This window comes from Fistularia commersonii, chromosome 34 (assembly GCF_037954325.1).
Source record: "Fistularia commersonii isolate RoL2024-O1a breed Wild chromosome 34, RoL_Fcom_v1.0, whole genome shotgun sequence".
NCBI classification, from domain to species: Eukaryota; Metazoa; Chordata; class Actinopteri; order Syngnathiformes; family Fistulariidae; genus Fistularia; species Fistularia commersonii.
This window is the reverse complement of record NC_141317.1, coordinates 8,869,133-8,889,829: the sequence shown is the minus strand read 5'-3', so window position 1 is coordinate 8,889,829 and position 20,697 is coordinate 8,869,133. Positions and strand designations below refer to the sequence as shown.

General features: G+C 43.9%; 3 protein-coding genes and 2 long non-coding RNA genes across 5 annotated transcripts; 2 read left to right on the top strand and 3 right to left on the bottom strand.

The window, feature by feature from the left end:
• LOC147214502 (keratin, type II cytoskeletal 8-like) lies at nucleotides 1-2,157 on the bottom strand. The gene is made up of 9 exons (XM_086141141.1): nucleotides 1,794-2,157; nucleotides 1,517-1,725; nucleotides 1,384-1,444; nucleotides 1,220-1,315; nucleotides 957-1,121; nucleotides 744-869; nucleotides 375-595; nucleotides 233-288; nucleotides 1-161 (listed from the first exon to the last, which is right to left on the bottom strand). Exons 1-9 carry the CDS (start codon nucleotides 2,052-2,054, stop codon nucleotides 85-87), a joined length of 1,272 nt encoding a protein of 423 aa, XP_085997267.1. The 5' UTR covers nucleotides 2,055-2,157; the 3' UTR covers nucleotides 1-84.
• An 813-nt stretch (nucleotides 2,158-2,970) lies between these two features.
• LOC147214501 (deoxyribonuclease-1-like) lies at nucleotides 2,971-9,636 on the top strand. The gene is made up of 9 exons (XM_086141149.1): nucleotides 2,971-3,525; nucleotides 4,056-4,144; nucleotides 4,219-4,305; nucleotides 4,396-4,508; nucleotides 6,570-6,682; nucleotides 6,900-7,057; nucleotides 8,423-8,519; nucleotides 8,721-8,853; nucleotides 8,977-9,636. The coding sequence occupies exons 1-9, from the start codon at nucleotides 3,445-3,447 to the stop codon at nucleotides 9,090-9,092; spliced, it is 987 nt and encodes a 328-aa protein (XP_085997275.1). The 5' UTR covers nucleotides 2,971-3,444; the 3' UTR covers nucleotides 9,093-9,636.
• On the bottom strand, nucleotides 6,418-9,980 carry LOC147214500 (uncharacterized). Its single transcript, XR_015104335.1, has 3 exons — nucleotides 9,873-9,980; nucleotides 9,045-9,144; nucleotides 6,418-6,652 (listed from the first exon to the last, which is right to left on the bottom strand). It is a non-coding gene; the product is annotated as an uncharacterized LOC147214500 (long non-coding RNA).
• A 422-nt stretch (nucleotides 9,981-10,402) lies between these two features.
• abtb1 (ankyrin repeat and BTB (POZ) domain containing 1) lies at nucleotides 10,403-20,347 on the top strand. The gene is made up of 12 exons (XM_086141475.1): nucleotides 10,403-10,667; nucleotides 11,245-11,307; nucleotides 11,389-11,444; nucleotides 13,283-13,427; nucleotides 15,912-16,071; nucleotides 16,184-16,229; nucleotides 17,069-17,185; nucleotides 17,274-17,386; nucleotides 17,473-17,571; nucleotides 17,650-17,817; nucleotides 17,904-18,104; nucleotides 19,490-20,347. Exons 1-12 carry the CDS (start codon nucleotides 10,612-10,614, stop codon nucleotides 19,694-19,696), a joined length of 1,431 nt encoding a protein of 476 aa, XP_085997601.1. The 5' UTR covers nucleotides 10,403-10,611; the 3' UTR covers nucleotides 19,697-20,347.
• On the bottom strand, nucleotides 16,634-19,352 carry LOC147214499 (uncharacterized). The gene is made up of 3 exons (XR_015104358.1): nucleotides 19,230-19,352; nucleotides 18,497-18,559; nucleotides 16,634-16,751 (listed from the first exon to the last, which is right to left on the bottom strand). It is a non-coding gene; the product is annotated as an uncharacterized LOC147214499 (long non-coding RNA).
• Nucleotides 20,348-20,697: the final 350 nt, after the last annotated feature.

Sequence of the window (20,697 nt, the reverse complement as noted above, 5' to 3'; positions counted from 1 at the left end):
GGCAGGAAAGTTATTGGATTTATTTTTAGGGTTTCACACGATGAATGCCAAACAGGTGGTTAATGTGCTTTGGAGGTTTCTTCTTCAGCTGTACGAGATGTTCTTGGTCTCCACCGTCTTGATGAGAACCGCCGACCGCCGGGGATTTTCAACCTCGATCGCTGCCGGCGAAGAACAGCGTGAGACTTGCGGATTGTTACCGGGCGGGGGGTTGGAGGCGTCGGAAACTTACCCGGCGGGGCTTTTGCAGCCACCGCTTGGATGCTGACAACTGAGTCCCGTCCGAGTCTGCGTTTGAGAAAGCGGCGAAAAGAAACGATGAGCGCTCGTTCCGCCGCGAGGCAAGAGGGAGGTCAGTCCGATCTGATACTCACCTTTCCTCCTCTCCTTCCAGCAGCTTCCTGTAGGTAGAGATCTCTATATCCAGGGCCAGCTTGACGTTCATGAGCTCCTGGTATTCCCTGATCTGGCGAGCCAGATCCTGCTTGGCTCTCTGCAGGGCCGACTCCAGATCCCTGACGCGCTCCTGGGCGTCGCGGGCGGCGGCCTCACCGCGCCGCTCCGCCTCGGCGATCTGGCTCTCCACGGCCGCACGCTGAAAAAAGGACGGACGTATTATTGGCTACCAATTTTGAACGTGAGATGACGTCTGAGTCTTTAGCATTTTGCCAAAGAAAGAGTTTCGTTGCCTTTCTCAAAACTTGTTCCGAATGATAAAAACAACTCCAATACACTTCGCTCACCTGCCCCTTCGCGGCCTGGATTTCGTTCTGCAGGCGGGCGATCAGTCGCTTCAGATCTGCTATTTCCATCTTGGAGTTGCGCAACTCGCCTTCATACTGGTCGGCCTCGGCTGAGATCTGATCGAACTGGCGTTGCGGATTTTTCAAAAAGCGGGGAAAAGATGATGAGCGGAGCTTGACAAAATTGACAAACACGCACTTTGGGTTTCTCACCTTGGTTTTGTGCCACCTCTCCGTTTCGTTGCGACCGTGCGCGGCGACGTCCTCGTACTGAGCCTTCACCTCGGCCACGATCTGATCCAAGTTCAGGCCTCTGGAGTTGTCCATCTCCACCACCACGGAGGTTTCCTTCAGGCTCTCCTGCAGCTCACGGAGCTCCTAGCCAGTCGACGTTGGAACGAGTTACAAAAGGATCGAACCCGGACTGTTTTCTTTGGATCTATATCTTCATACCGGGGACGAATCTTCACACGTACCGCATCGTACACGGATTTTAGGAAGGTTAATTCCTCGCCGACACCAGCCACCCTGTCCTCCAGATCCACTTTGGAAATGTAACCTGCATCGACGTCCTGCAGAAAGATGCTCGTGTTTGTTTCTTGACATGAAAAACCAACATTCACCGTCCTATTGCGCGTACCTTTTTGAGCACGACGAATGCAGTCTCAGCCTCGGTCTTCTTATCGATCTCCCGCTCGTACCTGGAGAAGATGCGAATCAACTTTTGCAAAGCGTCGGTTACTTTTAAGGGTTTCGTCGTTCATTTTTCTCACTTTATCTTGTAGTCGGTAACACTTTTGTGCACGGCCTCGCTCTCCCTGCTCAGCCTGAGCCTGTCGTTGTTCAGACCGTCCAGCTGTCTTTGCAGGTTGGCGATATACACCTTCAGCATGGGCTCCACGTTAGACGGCGCAGTGGTCTGACCTTCCAGCAATTTCCACTTGGTTTCCAACATTTTGTTCTGCTGCTCCAGGAATCTAACCTGAGAATGAAGAAGGAAACGGTCCTTTATCGTGAAACTCTCATCGCCGTTGTCATGATGAGATTTACCTTATCGATGAAGGAAGCGAAGCGGTTGTTGAGCCCCTTGATCTGCTCTTTCTCCTGGGTGCGAACGGCTTGGACGTCGGGATCGATGTCGATCTGCATCGGGGCGAGGAGGCTCCTGTTGATGGTCACGGGCGCGATGGGGGCATTGTGAACCCCGGAGCTGATTTTGGGGATGGAGTACGATCCCAAAGAAACACTTCCGAATCCCCCTGAAGTCATTTGCGATCCCCGACGGCTCGTCCTCGTGCTCCACGCGCTCATGGTGGCTCTCCGTGGAAACGTCACAGGTGGACGACTCCCGGCTCGCTTCTGCTGTGCATCTCTTATCTCCTTTGGTGCTCCTTTATAGACTTGACAAGGTGTGGTGTGATAGGGAAGTTACGCGGGTTCCCAATGTGGGCAAACCAGTCTCGTGCATACCGTTGTTTCTCCCACCTGCCCCCTGAGTGAGGTTTGCATAGTTTGTGTTGTTTTGCAGGAATCTGGACCTGCTACACAACCTCGGGTCTACTGCATGTTTCATGGTGTGTCTCAGCAATAGAGACCCGGAATAAAATACGAGTATTAGTGTAAGTATGGGGACGATCTAGGAGGGGAAGCTGCAAGACTCCTGCGAGCAGGAAAACCCCAATACACAAGGGGAAGAAAGAAAAAAACCTGCAGATGGTCCCAGTTATGTTTGTTATGTTATGTTATGTTATGTTATGTTATGTTATGTTATGTTATGTTATGTTATGTTATGTTATGTTATGTTTTGTTTTTACAAATTATATTACTCCAAATTAACTGAATCATGAATTGATTCTGAAGACTTTGCCTGGATACCAGCAAAACATTGCAGAATAATAATGAAAAAAAAAAAGCATCTATAATTACCAGGACAGCTCCCTATAATACGCAACAATTCAATGAGAATAATGCCATTTAACCCTCATATTATGTTAAGGGTCAATTTGACCCATTGGGTCAATGGGTGAAATGGGTCAAATTGACCCTTAACATAATAGGAGGGTTAAAAAAATGAGATACTACTACCAGTGCTACTATTAATAATCATAGTAAAAATCATCTTCCTTCCGTATGCTCTCTATTCCGTGTATGTGTGTGTGTGGATTAAATTTCTCCCTGGCATGTTCGTATCTCTACATGTCTTCATGTTTGGTGAAGAGCCAAGCAGTTTCAGTTGCAATGATGTCACAGGCCGGTTCTCTTGAAGCAAACCTGCTGTTCCTGTCTCTCTCCTTGTCAGCGCCCTGGAAGGGCTGGACATCCCTGAGCTCTGCCGAGGTTCTCTTCAACTGAAGAACAGTCACCGCGTTCTGCAATTTGCAATTTGCCCTGTGATTTGTTTTATGTATTTGCAGTTATGTTTCATAGATTTGGTGTGGAATTCTCCGTTGGGTTGTATTTCTGAGCAGCCGTGTCTCGATGTTTGAAATACTATCGATGATTCACTTTGGCGAAGAACTGGTCCATCTTCTTGTCGTCGAACAATCACACTTTTCTGCTCTTTGTTTCTCAGACGTCCAATCGTTGTTTCTGCTTAAGCAAACACGAATCCTCTCATCCGAGTCAGTGCAGTTTCTCCTGCTTTGCCACGACAGCTTACGCCTCGGGTAGAAGCAGGAAAGAAAAAATAAGAAAAAAAAATATGAAGATTGCTGCATTTAATATCCGGATGTCTGGAATGACAAAAATCTCTCGTCCGGATGTCCTCTCTGTCCTGGTTAAGGTAAAAGACATCTCACCGGTGACTTTCGGGACTTTCGGGGACGGTATTTGATCGTCAGAGGTCGCAGAAGGTCGCGATCATGTCACATCACCTCACCGTCTGCTGCAACTGTTGCCGTCAAGAAGGAGGTTTACGACAATTCAGGCAAAAACAAACAGATTGAAAAACACTTTTAACCTCAGAGCGCTCATTATTATATTTCTTCAGGCTTATATCTCTAACCCAGAGACGTCCTGCTTTTCAATGTTTGCGTCTACTTTGGATTCCACTGAACCCGAGAGCTGCTTTCTCTAAAGTTGGTCGTACTCTGTGTCTTGTGTAAAATCTTGAATTCTTGAAAATCTCACGAGGAGGTTTTCAATGTTGGGCACAAGAAACAAGATGAACTGGAGGGGTGTCATTTTTTGAGGCCGAAAAATTAAAATTACAAGGTAGAAACAGATGTCTGCAACGCGCCGATGGAGACGAACCTGAACGACGTGCATTCCTTAGAAGAATCACCTCAACTTTTTTTTTTTTTTTTTCTAAAGATTGCATCTCGATACGACATCTTGGTCATCCTGGAGATGGCGGACATCACCGGCATGGCTGTGGATCTGCTCATGAAGGAGCTGAACAGGTGGCTTGGCGGTTTTTCCCCGAATCGTCCCAGAGATTTGCAGACTCGGGGGTTTAACTGTTGGTGACTCGCAGGGTGAACGCGAAGCATCACTACGCCCATCAGCTGAGCAGCCGGCTGAAGGGAGGCACGTCGGTGGAGCAGTTTCTGTTCCTCTACAGGTACAGATTTGAGTCGTACTCCCATGACGTCGGGATCTCCATCGTCAAATATTTGAAGATTCACTCGAAGTATCCTTTTCCGACTTGAAGGGACGATTTGGTCGATCTGGTTGACTGCTACCAATACGGAGACGACCAAGTTGGCAGCACAGATGCCTTTGCAAGAGACCCCTATATTCTGCTCTTTAAACCGTGCAATACAGGCAAGTGTCTGCTTTTAATCATCTTCCCGGGCGCTAAAGCTCCTCTTTTTGTGTCGTCCACTGCAGATTTAATGTGACTTTGCATGTCAACAAGCGGAATCACTTTCTATCATTCTCACAATTTATGACCTGTGACTACTTGAGTTTTTGACCCATGTGCAATGCATTCACAACAGTAACTAATTAGGCCTCCTTAGACGAAGGATCAATACAGCAATAAATCAATATGGCTGGTCATATGTGGTCATAGGCAGTGACGAGCAGTTAGGGGAGGCAGGAGAGGCCGTGCCTCACCAGCCAATCTTGGAAAGAAAAAAATGTACAACGATGGTTTTGCACAAAAAGTATTTTTCATTTGGGATGGGTTTTTATTCAAAATCGCTGGATTTTCTCCATTTACTGTTCAAATACTGAGAAGAGACGTGCAGTGAGGCGTCAGACTGTTGAGCCTCAATGTAGATTGCGCAATGATGGCTGACTGCTGGCATTCTCTGCACTTGGACCGTATTACTGTCTCTGTATGTCACTATTAAAATGTTTAAACACTTTTGCTATATAACTATATTTCCAATGTACAGTGTTTTTATGTCAACAACTGTAGCTTCTTGTGCTGAGTGACCATAAAGCGGCTGCGAAGAGCCCCCAAGTGAGGCACGCAGTTCTCCTGCCTCATGGTAGGGGGCCTCGTGATTCTTCTTGCGGCTCCTCGGCTGCAAATCCAGTGACAGCAAGCTCGAGTTACTGCTCTGTAGGGTTCATATGTTTAGGGTTCATATGAAATTCGAAAAAAAAAACGTTCAGGTGTGCTCTACAGACTCTGCGCCAACTTTCCCCAGAGAGAATTTAGAAGAAGTGGTATTCTCTGAGGATGGAGTTGAATACGCTGCTCCTCTTTCTAATAGTCGATGTGAACGCATTGACCTGGAAGGTCTTCAACTCCTGGAGGGGAGACTTCTTGCTTCTGTTAAAGGAAAGTGTAGATATTTGTGGAGGTTCTCGGTCATCCAGGGGAATTCTTCTTGAAGAGATTCCTGCTTTGGCATTGAATTGCGTACAAGTGTTTATATCCACTAATGCCTAAGCCGTCATAACGCTGACATTTCTTCCCCGCCACGCCTCACGACACACCCACGCTCGTGCTATAGGTCCCCTCGGACACGTATGATCCACATGCAAGCTTTGAACTACCACACTCAGATGATGTTGCGGAAAAAACATATATGACCAAATATAAAAACATATATGACATATATGTAAATGAAGTGTCCATTGGTCATAAATCAATCAGTCAGGGGTGATAAATGATGACATTGATCTCTATCGAGTTTAGTCCACAACACTAAGCTCATTATTGATTACAGGGGTGGGCAACCGATTATCACAAAGGGCCACATGAGAAACCCAAACACCGTTGGAGGCCCCAACGAAGAACAGAAAAGCGACATACTTGTGTAACATGAACGGAATACATTATTTTATCATTGTCTGTGGAGATTCCCAGTCATCCAGGTCGTGGTGATTCTTGTCAAAATCTTCTTGTGGCGGCAAAGTAGGTAATCCCCAAAAGTTGCTCCTTTTTCCCCAACGATCAACAAACCCTGTTAGCATAACAACACCCTTGTTTTTAATGGATTATACTTTATACTTTTCAGAGTTTATTTATTTTATTTGTAATTATTATTTTATTTATAATTATTATTTTATTCTATTTTATTTTATTTATAATTATTATTTTGTTTTATTTTATTTTATCTATAATTATTATTTTATTTTATTTTATTTTATTTCATTTTTTTATTTTTTCATTTTTAGCTAGCTTGTCACTGTCTTGTCCTTGTATGTCTTGCTGCTGGTGCAAAACAATTTCCCAAGTATGGAATTATTAAAGTGCATCTCATCTCATCTCATTTTAGACCTTCTTTCTGAATATCATCTCTTCCATTTACATAACAAGCCGCCATACAAAGGGACACATTTGGACTTTGAAATGGGTCTGATTTATTATGTTGTCGAGTTTACCTGTAACGACATCCTCTCGCTTCATCTTCTGTCCTTTTTCAGTCCTGAGAGCCTTGGTGCTGATTCCGGTGTGCGCTTCGCCCTGGGACACGGAGCGGGAGCTGGATGAGCTGTATGACGTCTTCCTGGCAGTTACAGACAAATGGAAAACTGACGTGAGCCATGTTGTTTTTTTTGTCACCAAATCCCACATAATTCTGAATGAGTGAGGGATTTAATTTCCCGTTAATCGCCGTGTAGCACGATTACCTCAATTCGCCTCTACAATGAATTTGAATTTTTTTTTGGTATAAAATTGTCAGTTCATATTATAATAAATGATTGGATTTTTTTTGGCAGTGAAATTAGAAACCATTTAAACCATTTCTTCAGAATGTAATGATCCTCGGGGACCTCAAAGCAGACGGCGCGCACGTCACACAAAGAGGAATGGCGGAGGTTCGTATTCGCGGTGACAAGAATTTCCACTGGCTGATCGGCGACGGGCCGGACACCACCGTCACGACAACCGACGCACACACCTACGACAGGCATGTAGCAACGCCATCGTGTAAACAAACCGTCCCATAACTGAGCAGAATCGTGCCGACGGCGAGGCACGCAGGCGGGATTGTAAAAGAGCCCAAACACAAACACTTTTATCTGCCGCCACCTCGTCTGCACAGACGTCTGGGTATGAATGTCTGAGGGTGTTTTTCCACGGTAAACACTTTAGTTTAGCCTCGCTTAACAAAAAAAAAAAAAAAAAAAAAAAAAAAAAAGATAATAATTAGATCTAAAAGAAAGAAAGTAACCAAAAAAAAAAAAAAAAACAACTGCAGACACATAATAATGCCATTGATTCTTCAGATTGTTTCTTTGGGGTTGACTTACACCGCTTTATATTAGGAAACTGTATAAAATTTCCTAAGTTAACGTTTCTTCTAAACTTATTCTCTCAATTCCCTGCTGCCATAACATGACAAATTAAACAAAGAGATTCTGAATCTGATATTTCTAGATATCGACTATTTACAACTTTGATTTTCGGTGAAGCAGCTCGATTAGGGTTTTTGAACTCAAAAACACCGTGGGCCAAAATACAAAACTGGGACAAAGTCGCGGATCAACATTGATCTTTATCGAAAAAATCTTCCTCCAGATATAACAACGAACCTTTTCATATGGACCCAAATTAGTTTTGTTTAAACAACTGAATCTGGAACAAGCAAAGCTTAATGCTATACAATATATAACTTAATATTGTATACATGCAAAATAAAAATTTCAATAAAAAAAACACATCATTTTTTAAATAAAAATGGTCTTTTTATTTGCAGCCTTCTGAATTAAATTTCAACAATAACCTCTTTCCACAGGCTCATAATAAATTAAAAAATATAACTAATAATGAATTAATAATAATATCCTTCCATGAACTCGAAACCAGCAAGAAAAAGTGCATAAAGAAAATGTCAATTATAGCTTTATCGTTTGCTAAACACTGATCTACTCTGATCTTCTGCCTTTCTTTTTCGGAGGGGTAGCACGCCGCCAGTATTAGCATAAGGTTGCTATGACTACTGTCAGCAGAGGAGAGGCCGTTTATGGGTCCTGTTGCGTTTTTTGTACCAAAAAACCTGTCGAGCGTGCTGGGATTCGAAGTTTTAGCAGAACATGCGCTGCAGGCTGAAATACCAGGGGGCTAGCGCTAACAGATGGCTAATGGGTAATGGCTAATGACTTTGCGGGCCAAATATAAAAACACTGCAGACCAAATTTGGCCCGCGGGCCAGAGTTTGAAACCTATGAGCAAGATTTTTGATAGATAAACCTTTTTATATTTTTATAATAAAAAAAAAAACAAAAAACATCTGTCATCACTTTTAAATACATTTTAAATATCTTCCTTACAGGATTATTGTGTACGGGCGTGACATGCTGAGGGCCGTCGTACCAAACTCGGCCAAACCATTTAATTTCAAGGAGGAATTTTCCATAACAGAGGAAATGGTAACTTTCTGGACTTCTTTTTCACCTATGAACTTTTAAAGGCCCACATATATTACATGTTTAATCTTTGTTTAGGAAGGAAATCAAAGCAGTTAATATTGTTTAATATATTTATTCAAAGGTTTTGAGTGTGTGAATAACTGCACCTCAATATTTTTTGCATTATTTCTGATGTTTTGTTTCGTGCGCATCCACCCACAGGCCTCGCAGGTGAGCGACCGCTACCCTGTTGAGGTGGAATTGCAAAGCTGCACCCCTTTTTGGATGACAGAGACGTGCCAAAGACGTGATATCGCTGATGCACGTCCCGTATCGGGCCACAAAGCTGTCAGAGGTAAGGAATGAAACCATTGGAGGTGCGTTTCAAGGACGCGGCCTTTGCTTTCACATGGAAAGCATCATCGTGACTTGATAGAAAAGTTTCTTTTTTCTCGTCTGCGTGTGTTTTAATTCCCAGAGAGTTTAAAGGAGGACGTGTTGAAGCTGCAAAAGGAGAACCTGGAGCTGGAGCAGGAAAAGCTTTACCTTCAAATCTCCCTTCTGAAGCAGCGTCTTGCATCTCTGTCCAGATGATCCCATCTGCCTGGACAATCCTCGCCGCGGCCAAGTTTTCGTGTCATTTGTTCTGCAGAGTTAACAGATTGTCTGTCAATAAATACTGATTTCATAAACACGCAGCCTTTGGATTTACTGAAACACGATGAGGAGACGTTCACAATGTAGAATAAAAAAGGAGTCGCTCGAATACAATGGGGTTTTTACGCTCCGAAAGAATAAAAACATTTGAATATTGTAACTACTTTGATCAGACCAGAACAGTAAGTTCAAAATTCTGCTTCAGTTTTTTTCCTTTGGGTTCTTCCCTTAGGGGTCGCCTCAGCGAATCCACCTCCTTCATCTAATCCTATTCTCTGTATCCTCCTCTCTCACACAAACTAACTTCATGTCCTTTTTCACTGCGTCCATAAATCTTCTCCAGCTCCAACCCCGGCATCTGTACATGACCTCTCTGACCTGCTCTGACCGAAACATCTAACATGAGCTGTCCCTCCGATGGACGCATTCCCGATCCTATCCTTCCTCATCGCTCCCAAAAAGAACCTGGATAACTACTGCATGAAAGGACTGAACAATCTTATTTTATTCTACTTGGATTAATGCAAGGCACCTTATCAGAACGCTTTGCCTACCTTGTTGGATTATTTCTATTATTATTATTTTTTTTGCTAAGTGACTGTTTGTATGTATCCAGATGTGTGCAATAAGTTTGATCTGCGCAATGTGTATTATATGCATGCTGCCCCACACCTTCATTTCCTTCGTGATCAATAAAGTATCTCTACTCTTCTCTACCTGCAGCTCTGCCTCCTGACTTCTCCACATTTTCTCCAAACCAGAGAACATGCTGTTGTCGCCTCCGTCTTCTACACCTTTCCTTTCATTCTGGCCTGCTTTCTTTTTCCCTCCTAACACTTTTCTCCACCCGTTCCAGCCTGCTATAATTCCTTTCTTCACCTCTTTCCCACACTCTCCATTGCTCTGCACTGTTAAACCCTAAATTCTTCCAATCCTCCACCTTCTGGATCTCCAATCTGACACCTCTGCTCCACACACAGCAAATGGGGAGTTCAAGTACTTCCAAAAAGGGTCGACAATTTTAAACACGGGGTAAATATTTATATCTACAGCCTCACATTTGCAGGATTCGAATTAAGAATGGATAAAAATAATAAATACTTAACAATTCCGAGTATAATTTAATTTTACTGGTTACACGAGGTATGATAAGATCAAATTCGTTAGGTCCACGCTGTAATGCGCTTGGAAGCAGCGGTCGCTCGGAGGAGTTTTCAAATCACCCACACTTTTTGTGGAACCTGAACGCAACACTTTGGTCACATGACCTGGTGTCGCTCTTACCAAAACACGGAGGCCCCCCGAGCAGCTTGTCAACAACCCGAGCCGACCGTCGCACTTCCTACACCCCGAACCGATCACTAGCCCCGCAAAAAACGCACGAATTCCCCGCACTCCTGTCCGCCAGGCAGGCCGCCTCAATGCATTTCCGAGAACCGAAAACACCGAGGGGATCATGGATGTGTCCGATTTATTTAGCAGTTGCCGAAAGGGTGACATTTGTAGAGTCAGGTAACCTGCAGCCGGGCTTGTTTTTTTTTCCTCTGTCGTCCTTTTCTGTGCGCAAACGTCACGATTCGTGTCGTAGATTTTTTTTAAATTTTCGCACATTTTCATCCCCCGTGTCCGTTGTGCAGTGCGGCGTTTTGCGCATAAACGGGATGTAAACAGGGCAGGCGGTTGAGCTTTTAGTTGCGGGGAAACTGCTGGTGCAGAATGTAGGTCAGGTTGCATGTAACTCCACAAATATCTTCATTCTGTTGCAACTCACTATTCTTGAAATATAATGGATGCCTTCCCTCTTTCGATACCGAGATTGCATGATACATATGAAATTGCTTAGTGTTATCTACCTGGAGTGCTGGGATCCAGGGTGAACTGTGTGTGTGGTTGTGTGTGTGTGTGTGTGTGTGTGTGTGTGCAGTGTCGCTGTCAGCAGATCAGCTGATTTACTGCTCACCAGCAGACACCCACAGGCCTATTGCATTTAAATTTTGCCCTGTTGACCCCCATCAGCCAGGTTTTACAGAAGGTAATATTAGAGGTGAATATCCGCTGAATATGACTTTAACGCGTTTTTATCCTCCAGGTATCTTGTTGAGCAAAGAGATGTGGACCTCAATGTGAGAGATAAATGGGACAGCACTCCCTTGTAAGTACACATAACACAAGGAGGTTGTTTGTGTAACAGAGCCGTTTGAAGGTATTACCTCTTTTTTGTTTTGTTTTGAAGGTACTACGCTTGTCTGTGTGGTCACGAGGAGTTGGTCCAGTACCTGCTGGCGAGTGGTGAGCCTTATTATAATGCTTTTGCATTCAAATTAGAATCAGAGAAACCAGCACTGTTAGTCAGAATGAGATAAAAAGGAGAATATCGACACAAATATCACAGATATACACATTATGTACAGGTTTGACCGGGGTTCGGTAATCTTTACCACTCAAGGAGCCATTTGGAGTTGTTTCCCCACAGTAAAGAAAATACTGAGAGACACACAACCCTTTTGAAACTAAAATAAATTCATTTTCTATATAATTGTATAATTTTAGTACTATAATTCTTTTTTTTGGCCTTTATGTTATGTATAAACAAAATATATGTTGCATTTTTTCTAAAACAATGCACAACTGCAGAGAAAACGAAATGACATTTCTGCATGCAGCCAAAACATTTTGAACCAAAAAAAAAAAAACATGGGATTGAAGTTTACTTTTAAGAAAAATACTCAACGTGTATTTAAGTCTTTCTTATTTATTTTTATTTAAATGACCAAAAATGCAGTCCTCTCTGTGCGTGCTGTCATCCTTTTACTGGTGCAAGCAGTCACTTATTAAGAGCGACAAAAATATTTGAACACGTTCTTTTTAGATACCACAAGATTGCCATAATCTTCTAATTTAAAATTACATTTTAAAAATAAACAAACTTAAATAAGAGCCGCGGGTTGCCGACCCCTGGGTAAGACGTATATACACTGCTCAAAAAAATAAAGGGAACACTTAAAAAACACATCCTAGATCTAAAAGAATGAAATATTCTTATGAAATACTTTGCTCTTTACGCAGTTGAATGTGCTGACAACAAAATCACACAAAAATGATCAATGGAAATCAAATGTATCAACCCATGGAGGTCTGGATTAGGAATCACACTCAAAATTAAAGTGTAAAAACAAACTCCAGGCTGATCCAACTTTGATGTAATGTCCTTAAAACAAGTCAAAATGAAGCTGTGTTGCTTCCTGAGTGGACACTATGATTTCACACAAGTGGGATTGACTTGGAGTTACATTGTGTTGTTCAAGTGTTCCCTTTATTTTTTTGAGCGGTATATCTAAATAGAAAATATAGAATTCTACAGAAATTTGAAACAAACGAGTGCAGGATACTGGTCTGAAGAACCTGCTTCAGGCGGTGAGGGAGAAGCAGCCCGAGCAGCGTTCTTCTCCACCCAGGAAAATAGTTTGTTTGTCATCCTACGCGGCCGTCAGAAGACTTTGAAAACACTCGTGGAAATAATCTCACACTAAAGGTTTTTAGTTTTTAGTCGCGGACTGTGAATTTTAGGGAGTCCCTATTTCCAAAACGACAGCGAGATTTATTTCCAACCATGCAATGTTTTCACCGGAGCTTCTGCTATTTCTCTCCGTCTTCCACTTCTTGAACCCCGTGAGATGCTCCACCTTCCTGTCCCGTCCACACCGTTCAACCAGACCCCCAACAAATACCGTCTCCGCCTCCCACACCCCTCCGGTGATTGTTTATCTACCAGCTTTCCGGTTTTGTTGGAGCTCATCTTCTGGTTGTTGACGGTGTCAAGCCACCGTAAAGACCGAAAGACGATAATATCCCACTTGTTTGATATTGTCCCGTTAGACCAAGACTAGAAACGCAGATTACCGCCTTTTACTTATGGTTCGGGATGACGTGAGCGCGTCACGACTCCGGTAAAACTCCTAAAATGTCCCTGTGGAAGTGCGAAACCCCAGCATGACTCACCGCCTCCAGCCGCCGCTCATGTCGAATGTGTGTCCATCCACTGCCGTCGAGTCACAAACTGCAACACTGAAACGTGCTGTCGTAAAACGCCGCTTTCCCTTCTCGGGCTTTTTGTCTCGGCTTCCAAGGCGCCAAGTGCGAGGCCAACACGTTCGACGGTGAGCGGTGTGTGTACGGATCCCTGAGCGACTCCATCCGACGCCTGCTCAAGGACTACAAGTGTGTCAGTGTCCGTGCCATGCAGCGCGATGACTTCAACTACTTTCTGCACATGTAAGGTTCAACATCGGACATTCGGTGGCTTTACTGAAATATGTGATACTTTTGAGACGAGATGAGATGTATTTGAATGATCCCGTGCTTCGGATATTGTTTCGCAGCCGCAAGACTTACAAGGGTAAGACGGAGACAAGCTAGCTAAAAAAAAAAACAATATAAATAATAATAATAATAATGATCTCATTCTTGGGAAATTGTGTTGCAGCGGCAGCAAGATATACAAGGACAAGATAGTGACAAGATAGCTAACATACAATATAAATATAAATATAAATAAAAATAATAATAACGATCCCATGCTTTGGAAATTGTTTTGCAGCCGCAGCAAGACATACAACGAAAAGACAAACAAAAATATATGTAAAAAATAGATACAATAAATAAACCCCAAAGTGTAAAAGTGTAATCTTAAAGAAATAAAAAATAAAAAAAAAAGTCTCTCCATATTTACCAATACAGTGGACCCTCACTTTTCGCGGGAGTTACGTTCCAAGACCCCCCCGCAAAGTAGAGAGGTGATCGTTTTTATGGGATTAACAGAAATACTAACCTTCGACAAACCCTCACTCAACCCTTTACCGACCTTTACCCGTAAACTATTATCAACCCACCATCCACTGTATTTCGCTTCCCACACTCTTACACGAGACACTTTTGGATGATTGTAACGTACAATAAACATTGAAATAGGCTACAAAATGTACAGTAAATGAGTAAATTAAAAATCATATTCAATCTAAAGTAAATAGAAATTATTTATGGAGAGAAATCAAATTTGATATTTTTAATAAATCATTTTATTGGGTACTCACCATTGAAAATACTTTGCTTGAATGATGATGAGTTTGCCGGTTCGTCAGTTGGTACAGTATCTTCGAATTCTTGTGGATCTTCTGCGTTACAGGCAGTTGCTGCCTATTTTTTTTTTTTTCTGGTTGAAACTGGTTTTATAAACCCAGTCGACCGAATCATATCGTCGTCCCAATCTTGCGACATATTTTGCAGGACTTTAGCGTCGTCTGTCATAGCTGCAAGTCGTTCCAATGTGAGACCAGTCTCTTTGATTTCTTCCTCTATATTTACTATATTTTTACATTTTTTTTTCTTCGTAGGCTGAAATATGGCTATTTCATCACGAAAAAAATTAAAATACTGAAAAAAAAACAAAAAACGCTGGGGAACGATCAATCACGAGAACCGAATTATGAAAAAAAAATCCGCAAAGTAGCGAGGGTCCACTGTATACAGGAAGAAATAATATGCAAAGTAGCGCAGTAACTGGTTAACTGGTTATGGCACGAGCTAGCAAGATTTCCTGTGTCATTTCCTTCATTCGGTCATTCATTTATACTTCTCGACACACACTCACGGGGGCCGGAGTCGATCCCGAATGTCATTAGGCGAGAGGCGGATGGAGTGTATGTGTGTGTGTGTGTGAATGAGAGGAACCCGGGTGGAACGGTGAGGCTACAGGCAGTGGAGATCAAGAAGGTGGAGGATTTCAAGTAGTTTGGGTCAACAGTCCGGAGCGCAGGAGAGCGCGGAGAAGGAATAACAACAAAAGTGCGGTTGTTTGCGGACGACATTGTGATCTGTAGTGAGAGCAGGGAAGGAGTGGAGGAATGAAGATTGGTCTCGGGTGGAACGGTGAGGCTACAGGGAGCGGAGATTTTGAAATACTTGAAAGAGATACTTGTTATCCTGGAGACGACGTGAAGAAACGGGTTCAAGCAGGTTGGAACGGGTGGAGAAAAGCATCAGGGGTACGAAGAGATGGAAGACTATCAGCCAGAATGAAAGGAAAGGTGGAGGAGACGTTGGTGAGATGATCTACAAACACTGACAATGACAAAAAGACAGGAGGCAGAGCTGGAGGTCACAGAGGTGAAGATGTTGAGGTTCTCTTTGGGAGCGACCAGGATGGAGAGGATCAGGAACGAGTCCATCGGAGGGACGACATACTTGTAGATGTTTTGGAGAGAAGGTTGGGTCATGGACAGAGGAGGGAGAGGGAAGATATCGGTTGACAGATGCTGGAAGGAAGACCAACGAGAAGATTGATGGACGTCGTTGGTGTGAGAGAGGAGGATCCAGAGAATAGTGTTAGATGGAGAGTTCGCTTTGGCGACTCGTGAAGGGAAAAGCCCAAAGGAAAAGAAGAAGACGACCGATCACTTCCTCATCTATGCAATTTAGGATCTCCAATGTTCCTCCTTCATGTTTTTTTGGACGCTGCAAGGCCGACACGTGGAGAGTTCATCCAACCAGGGACCTTCTGGTTGCGCTGCCCTGTCGTGCCTTCATCATCCAACACCACAAGTCACTTTTTAGCTTAACGCCGGTGTGTTTTGTTGTGGAGTTAAAGACATTTCTCCTCCCTCCCTCCCTGTGACTCCGCCGCTGAATCATCAGTTTTAAGTGTTTCTAAAAAAATGATTCGGCGGAGACGTCTGAGCCCAGATCTTCATTTTCTGTCAGGTTACTGGAGCAGGGCCAGCACAGCGACGTCAAGTTCCTGGTCCACGGACAGACGTTCACGGCCCACCGGTGTGTGCTCAGCGCCCACTCCGAGTACTTCACCGAGATGTTCGAGACTAAATGGAAAGGGAAAAGCCTGATCAATCTCAAACACCCTCTGGTGGGTGGATATGAATCAATTGCAATCGAGTGTTTTTATTTTCTCATAATTATTTCTTGTATTCTGAATCGTATGAAATATACCGATACATTTTTTTTTCTTTTCATTTTAGATTAATCCTGCAGCCTTCGGTGCCATCCTACAATATTTCTATACCGGTATGTGTATTTAAGAAAACATCATGTTCGGAATTATCCATCTCAATTTCACCTCTCGTATTTTGTCAAAAGAATCTGGACTCTCGTTTCCCCTTTTTCGATTTTTCCGAAATTATAAAGAAATTTGACCTTTCATTTTTTTATTTAGTCATGTTTTTCATGTATCACTTGTTCCTGTTTTGCTCTAAAAACGGTTTATAAGATAAGATAAGATAAGATAAGATAAGAACAACTTTATTAATCCCGAAGGAAATTGTTGTGCCAGAGTTACAGAAAAAATAACAGTAATAAATAATAAAAAGAAAAAGGCAGAATTAGAAATAAAAATTTACTATAAACTATAAAGTGTCTCAGTGAAACTATAAAGTGTCTTAGTAACAAGTGAGGTAAGGAGTGCACAATAGTATGATAAAAGGAAAAATTGTAGTGTAGCTGTTATGAAATGAAATATTGCACAGTTCTGAATATCGCACAGTGAAATGCAATATTGACGAGATGAAGGTGAGGAACCAGAGGAAGAAACTGAAAGAGATTGTAAAAATTAAAAAGGACTGCAAACAAATGTGCAAAAGTTAGAAAATGTCTTCACCAGACTTATTTTGCAAATAAAAGGTAAAACCCGAAACACATTCACTCTTTGGTGAAACTCGGCTGGCAAGAAAGTCCGTAACGTTTCCAGATTCTGACGTAAGGAGAGTATTTGTGAGCAGAGAGCAGTTGAACTGCGTGACCTCGCCGTCAGATAAAGCTTTTCTCTTCGGATAAACCGAAAACGACGGCTCGCGCCGGCCGCATCTGTCCGAGAGACGCGTTGATTTCTCTCCGCTCTTCCGCCGCAGGACGTATGGACGTGGACGTGAGCCTGGTGGAAGACTGCAAACGCCTCGCCAAGCAGTGCAAGCTGGTCGCTCTCATCGAGGAGCTGGAGAGTCGATGCAAACAGGTGTACGAGTTCGGTGAGGAGCCGGCTCAGAATCACGGCGAGGGTTTTTTTTCCCCGCCGCCAAACATTTCTTCCGCGCGTTTCCTGTTTTTTTTCCGAAGTATCCAACAAACCCGGAACCTGCGTGAAAGTTATCAGCCTGGAGCCGCACAGCTGTCAGTTGCAAGCAGATTTGGCCCAGCTGGCGGACTGCGCGCTGCCCACCCAGCTAAGAGTACGGAAAACACCAATTCGTTTAAAAACCCGTCCGGCTTCTGCCGCTCACCCGCCGTCTTCTCCTCTCTGTCTTGTTCTCCCCAGGTCGGATTTGGAGAACTTCCCTTCAACAGAGTGGATCTCTTACCCACCTATCCCGATGTCTGCTTCAGGGTGGACGGTTACAATTTCCTGTGCCATAAGGTGACGTCTCCTCGCCGGATCGACGCCGTCCCGCCCCTCGCCGAAGGTCTCACCGTTTTGCGCGTTTTTTGCGTCCAGGCGTTTTTCTGCGGACGCAGCGATTACTTCAAGGCCTTGCTGGAGGACCATTTCAGCGAGGGGGAGCAGCTCCAGTCGCAGCCCAGCACCCCGGTGATCACCCTGCACAACATTTCCCACGAGATCTTCATCACCGTCATGTATTACATCTACAGTAACGACACGGAGGTCCGTCGGGATGTTCGATGAAATACTATCGTCGGATGTTTATCCGTCGTCGTTTTGAAAGCCGTCTCGTCTTTCTCCGTGTCCAGCTGACGGTGGAGAACGTGTTCGACGTCCTGTGCGTGGCCGATATTTATCTGCTGCCGGGACTCAAACGCTTGTGCGGGAAAACGCTGGCCAAGACGATATGTAAGGACAACGTCCTGTACATGTGGAAGATGGCCAAGCTTTTCCGCCTGTCCCGGCTGGAGGATCACTGCACCGAGTACATGGCCAAGATCATCCACTGGGTGAGTGTCGTCCCGTTTGAGGTCAGTTTCTTTAACCCCCGGCAAAGAAATCCAGGCAAAACGAAATAAAAGCGGAAGGCACGTCTCATGTAGCGCAAACGTCTCATTACGTTACATTACATTATATTGCATTTGGCAGACGCTTTTATCCAAAGCGACTTACAATAGAGGACATAGGGACTGCAAATACACTTGCAAATACACGATGCACAGGAAATATATAGAACAGTAAGCTTGGGTTAGTGAGTTTTTTTTTTTTTTTTTTTGTTTGTTTTTTGACAAAGACATGCACAACGTACACACACACACACACACTGCATAGCCTAACTTGCTGCCTAACCTGATCTGGGGCATCAGCGCAGTAAAAAGTCCTGAAATAGAAAAGTTTTTACCTGTTTCTTGAAGGTTGAGATAGACGATGCTAGTCTTGTTGCTTCCGGAAGTTTGTTCCACCACTGAGGTAGTAACAGTAAGCTTGGGTTAGTGAGTTTTTTTTTTTAACAAAGTCATACACAAACGTACACACACACTCATTATAGTTCGGTTGCCGGTCAAGTAGTGTAAATATTTGGATAGTTTTAAAAGTAAAAATACATCTAATGAGGTCATTATTTTGGCTCCGTGCAAACAGCTTTTGCTCTCACAATAACAATTTTCAGGGAAATATGTTTTTCCAAACTTCTTGCAGCGCTTGTAATGTCAAACTGTAAACTCAAATCTAAATAAAAAAGGGTAACAAGATCGGTGTTATTTGAACTCGATGTTTGCGAAGAAAAGAACTACTCCTACTTTTAGTGCCATTTAAGACTTTATGAGTAAAGAGGAGATGGGTTTGCCCCAGAATATGCCTTCTATAAAAAGAAATCGTTGATTTATCAATTATTTACCGGTCCCCGGTCGATGGCAGGGCCGGATATAGAGACCCAACCGTCGACGCTCTCGGTCGCGCGTCATGCAGAGAAACGGTATCTGCCCGGGCGTTATGTCACTTCGACACCGCCAATAAATAATGTTAAATTGCGAGGGCACACGAACAGGGTCGGCGGAAGCGAGATCCTGCTCGTCACAAACAGAAGTCAGCGCGTGGAACACGTGACGCAACCTGAATGTCGTGCCTCTGCTGACCTCCGGTGGTTCGGTTTCACGCCGGCGGCGGCGGCGGCGGCGGTGCCGCATGGTTGCGCTCCAGGAACCAATGACATCAGCAGGATATCTTCTATCTGCGACTTGAAGCCGCTACTCAGTTACATCGCAGCGCAGACTCCCAATCTGACCTAAATAAAAAAAAAAAAAGGAACAACACCGGGCGATTGCAGGCTCTTACCTGAGAACGGCGTGCAGACATCCTTCTCCTCTGCGTGTCTTCTCGCTTCTGCCCGTCGCAGCTGGTGGAGCAGGACGAGTTCGCCGAGGTCATCAAAGAAGACGCCGAGTCGCTGGAGGAGCGGCACGAGACCGACTCCGTTCCCCTGGTGGATGAAATCCGCTACCATATCGCCAGCAACGTGCAGACGTACAGCGCCATCCAGGAGGCCGACCAGAAGCTGGCGGCGTTGGAGGAGCTGCTCTCCAGCATCAACATCGACTGCTGAGATGGCGGCGGGTCGGGGTTCGTAGCTCTGCCTGCCGACGAGATAACGGGAAACACAACGCTTTCGTCAATGTTTCTACATTTGTTTTACCGAAAGGGCACTCAGCAGAGTATATATTTTCAACATTTTGTGTTTGCAGAGACGTATTTCCTAAGAATTACCGGCCATCTGTTTCCTGCAGGATGCTTTGACACGCCGTGCGCTACGCGGCGCTCGGGCGTAACTTTACTTTCGGTGTTTTTTTTCTCATTAGAATTGAGCTTAGATGGTTATTTTGTTCATTTGAAATGGAGTGCGGCCCCCAGAACCTGGTCTCCACTGAGCCCTCAATTCAAAGAATTATTTTATTTAGAAAAAAAAAAAAAAAAAAAGCAATTACATGGTTTTCTTGTTTTTTTTTTTACATGGTTTTACAAGTTTTTTTTTAATTGTTTTGAATTTATTTGTTTATGGTGGCTCGAGACATCTGGTGTCCCTTTTTATTTTTCACAGAAGCGCGTGAGTATAACTTTTACTGTTCAAGAAGAAAAAAAAAAAAAAAGAAAAATGGTCATCTTGCAAAACACTTCCCTTCTGTCGTGCTGCTTTTGTTTGAGTAGACGCCCTTGGTTGTTTTTTTCTTTTGCAATTAAATATCCAATATCAAAGCCACACAAATTGTCGTCTTCAGTTAATAAAATGAATTTCAAAAGGCCTGCGGTGAAATCGGCAGCGATTAATATTCCAGGAAAGCAGGCGTGACCGATAAAATGCAATAAAACACCCAAAGATGGCGCCATAAGTCAGCTTTCCATTGACGCGGTTGTGTTCAGTTGGCCGTCGGAGGCGGTCGCTCTCCCCGGAAACCGCGTCTTCATGGTCGGCTGCGCGAATAATTTCTTCACGAAGCTCCTCGAACGCATGGGAAAAGTTCTTGAACGTCGTCGCCTGACGTCGGCTCACACCGGCGGTGATTTAAAAGTGTGTGTGCGCGTTCCTCGGCGCCTTATTGGTGCCCCCGC

Coding starts and splice junctions, on each gene's coding strand:
- LOC147214501 (XM_086141149.1), top strand. CDS start 3,445: ATGAAGATTGCTGCATTTAATATCCGGATGTCTGGAATGACAAAAATC. Junction 3,526..4,055: donor TCCTCTCTGTCCTGGTTAAG/GTAAAAGACATC, acceptor TTTTTTCTAAAG/ATTGCATCTCGATACGACAT. Junction 4,509..6,569: donor CTTTAAACCGTGCAATACAG/GCAAGTGTCTGC, acceptor GTCCTTTTTCAG/TCCTGAGAGCCTTGGTGCTG.
- abtb1 (XM_086141475.1), top strand. CDS start 10,612: ATGGATGTGTCCGATTTATTTAGCAGTTGCCGAAAGGGTGACATTTGT. Junction 16,072..16,183: donor TCAATCTCAAACACCCTCTG/GTGGGTGGATAT, acceptor TTTTCATTTTAG/ATTAATCCTGCAGCCTTCGG. Junction 17,818..17,903: donor TCTACAGTAACGACACGGAG/GTCCGTCGGGAT, acceptor CTCCGTGTCCAG/CTGACGGTGGAGAACGTGTT.
- LOC147214502 (XM_086141141.1), bottom strand. CDS start 2,054: ATGAGCGCGTGGAGCACGAGGACGAGCCGTCGGGGATCGCAAATGACT. Junction 1,316..1,383: donor CATTCGTCGTGCTCAAAAAG/GTACGCGCAATA, acceptor ATCTTTCTGCAG/GACGTCGATGCAGGTTACAT. Junction 870..956: donor AGAGGTGGCACAAAACCAAG/GTGAGAAACCCA, acceptor CCGCAACGCCAG/TTCGATCAGATCTCAGCCGA.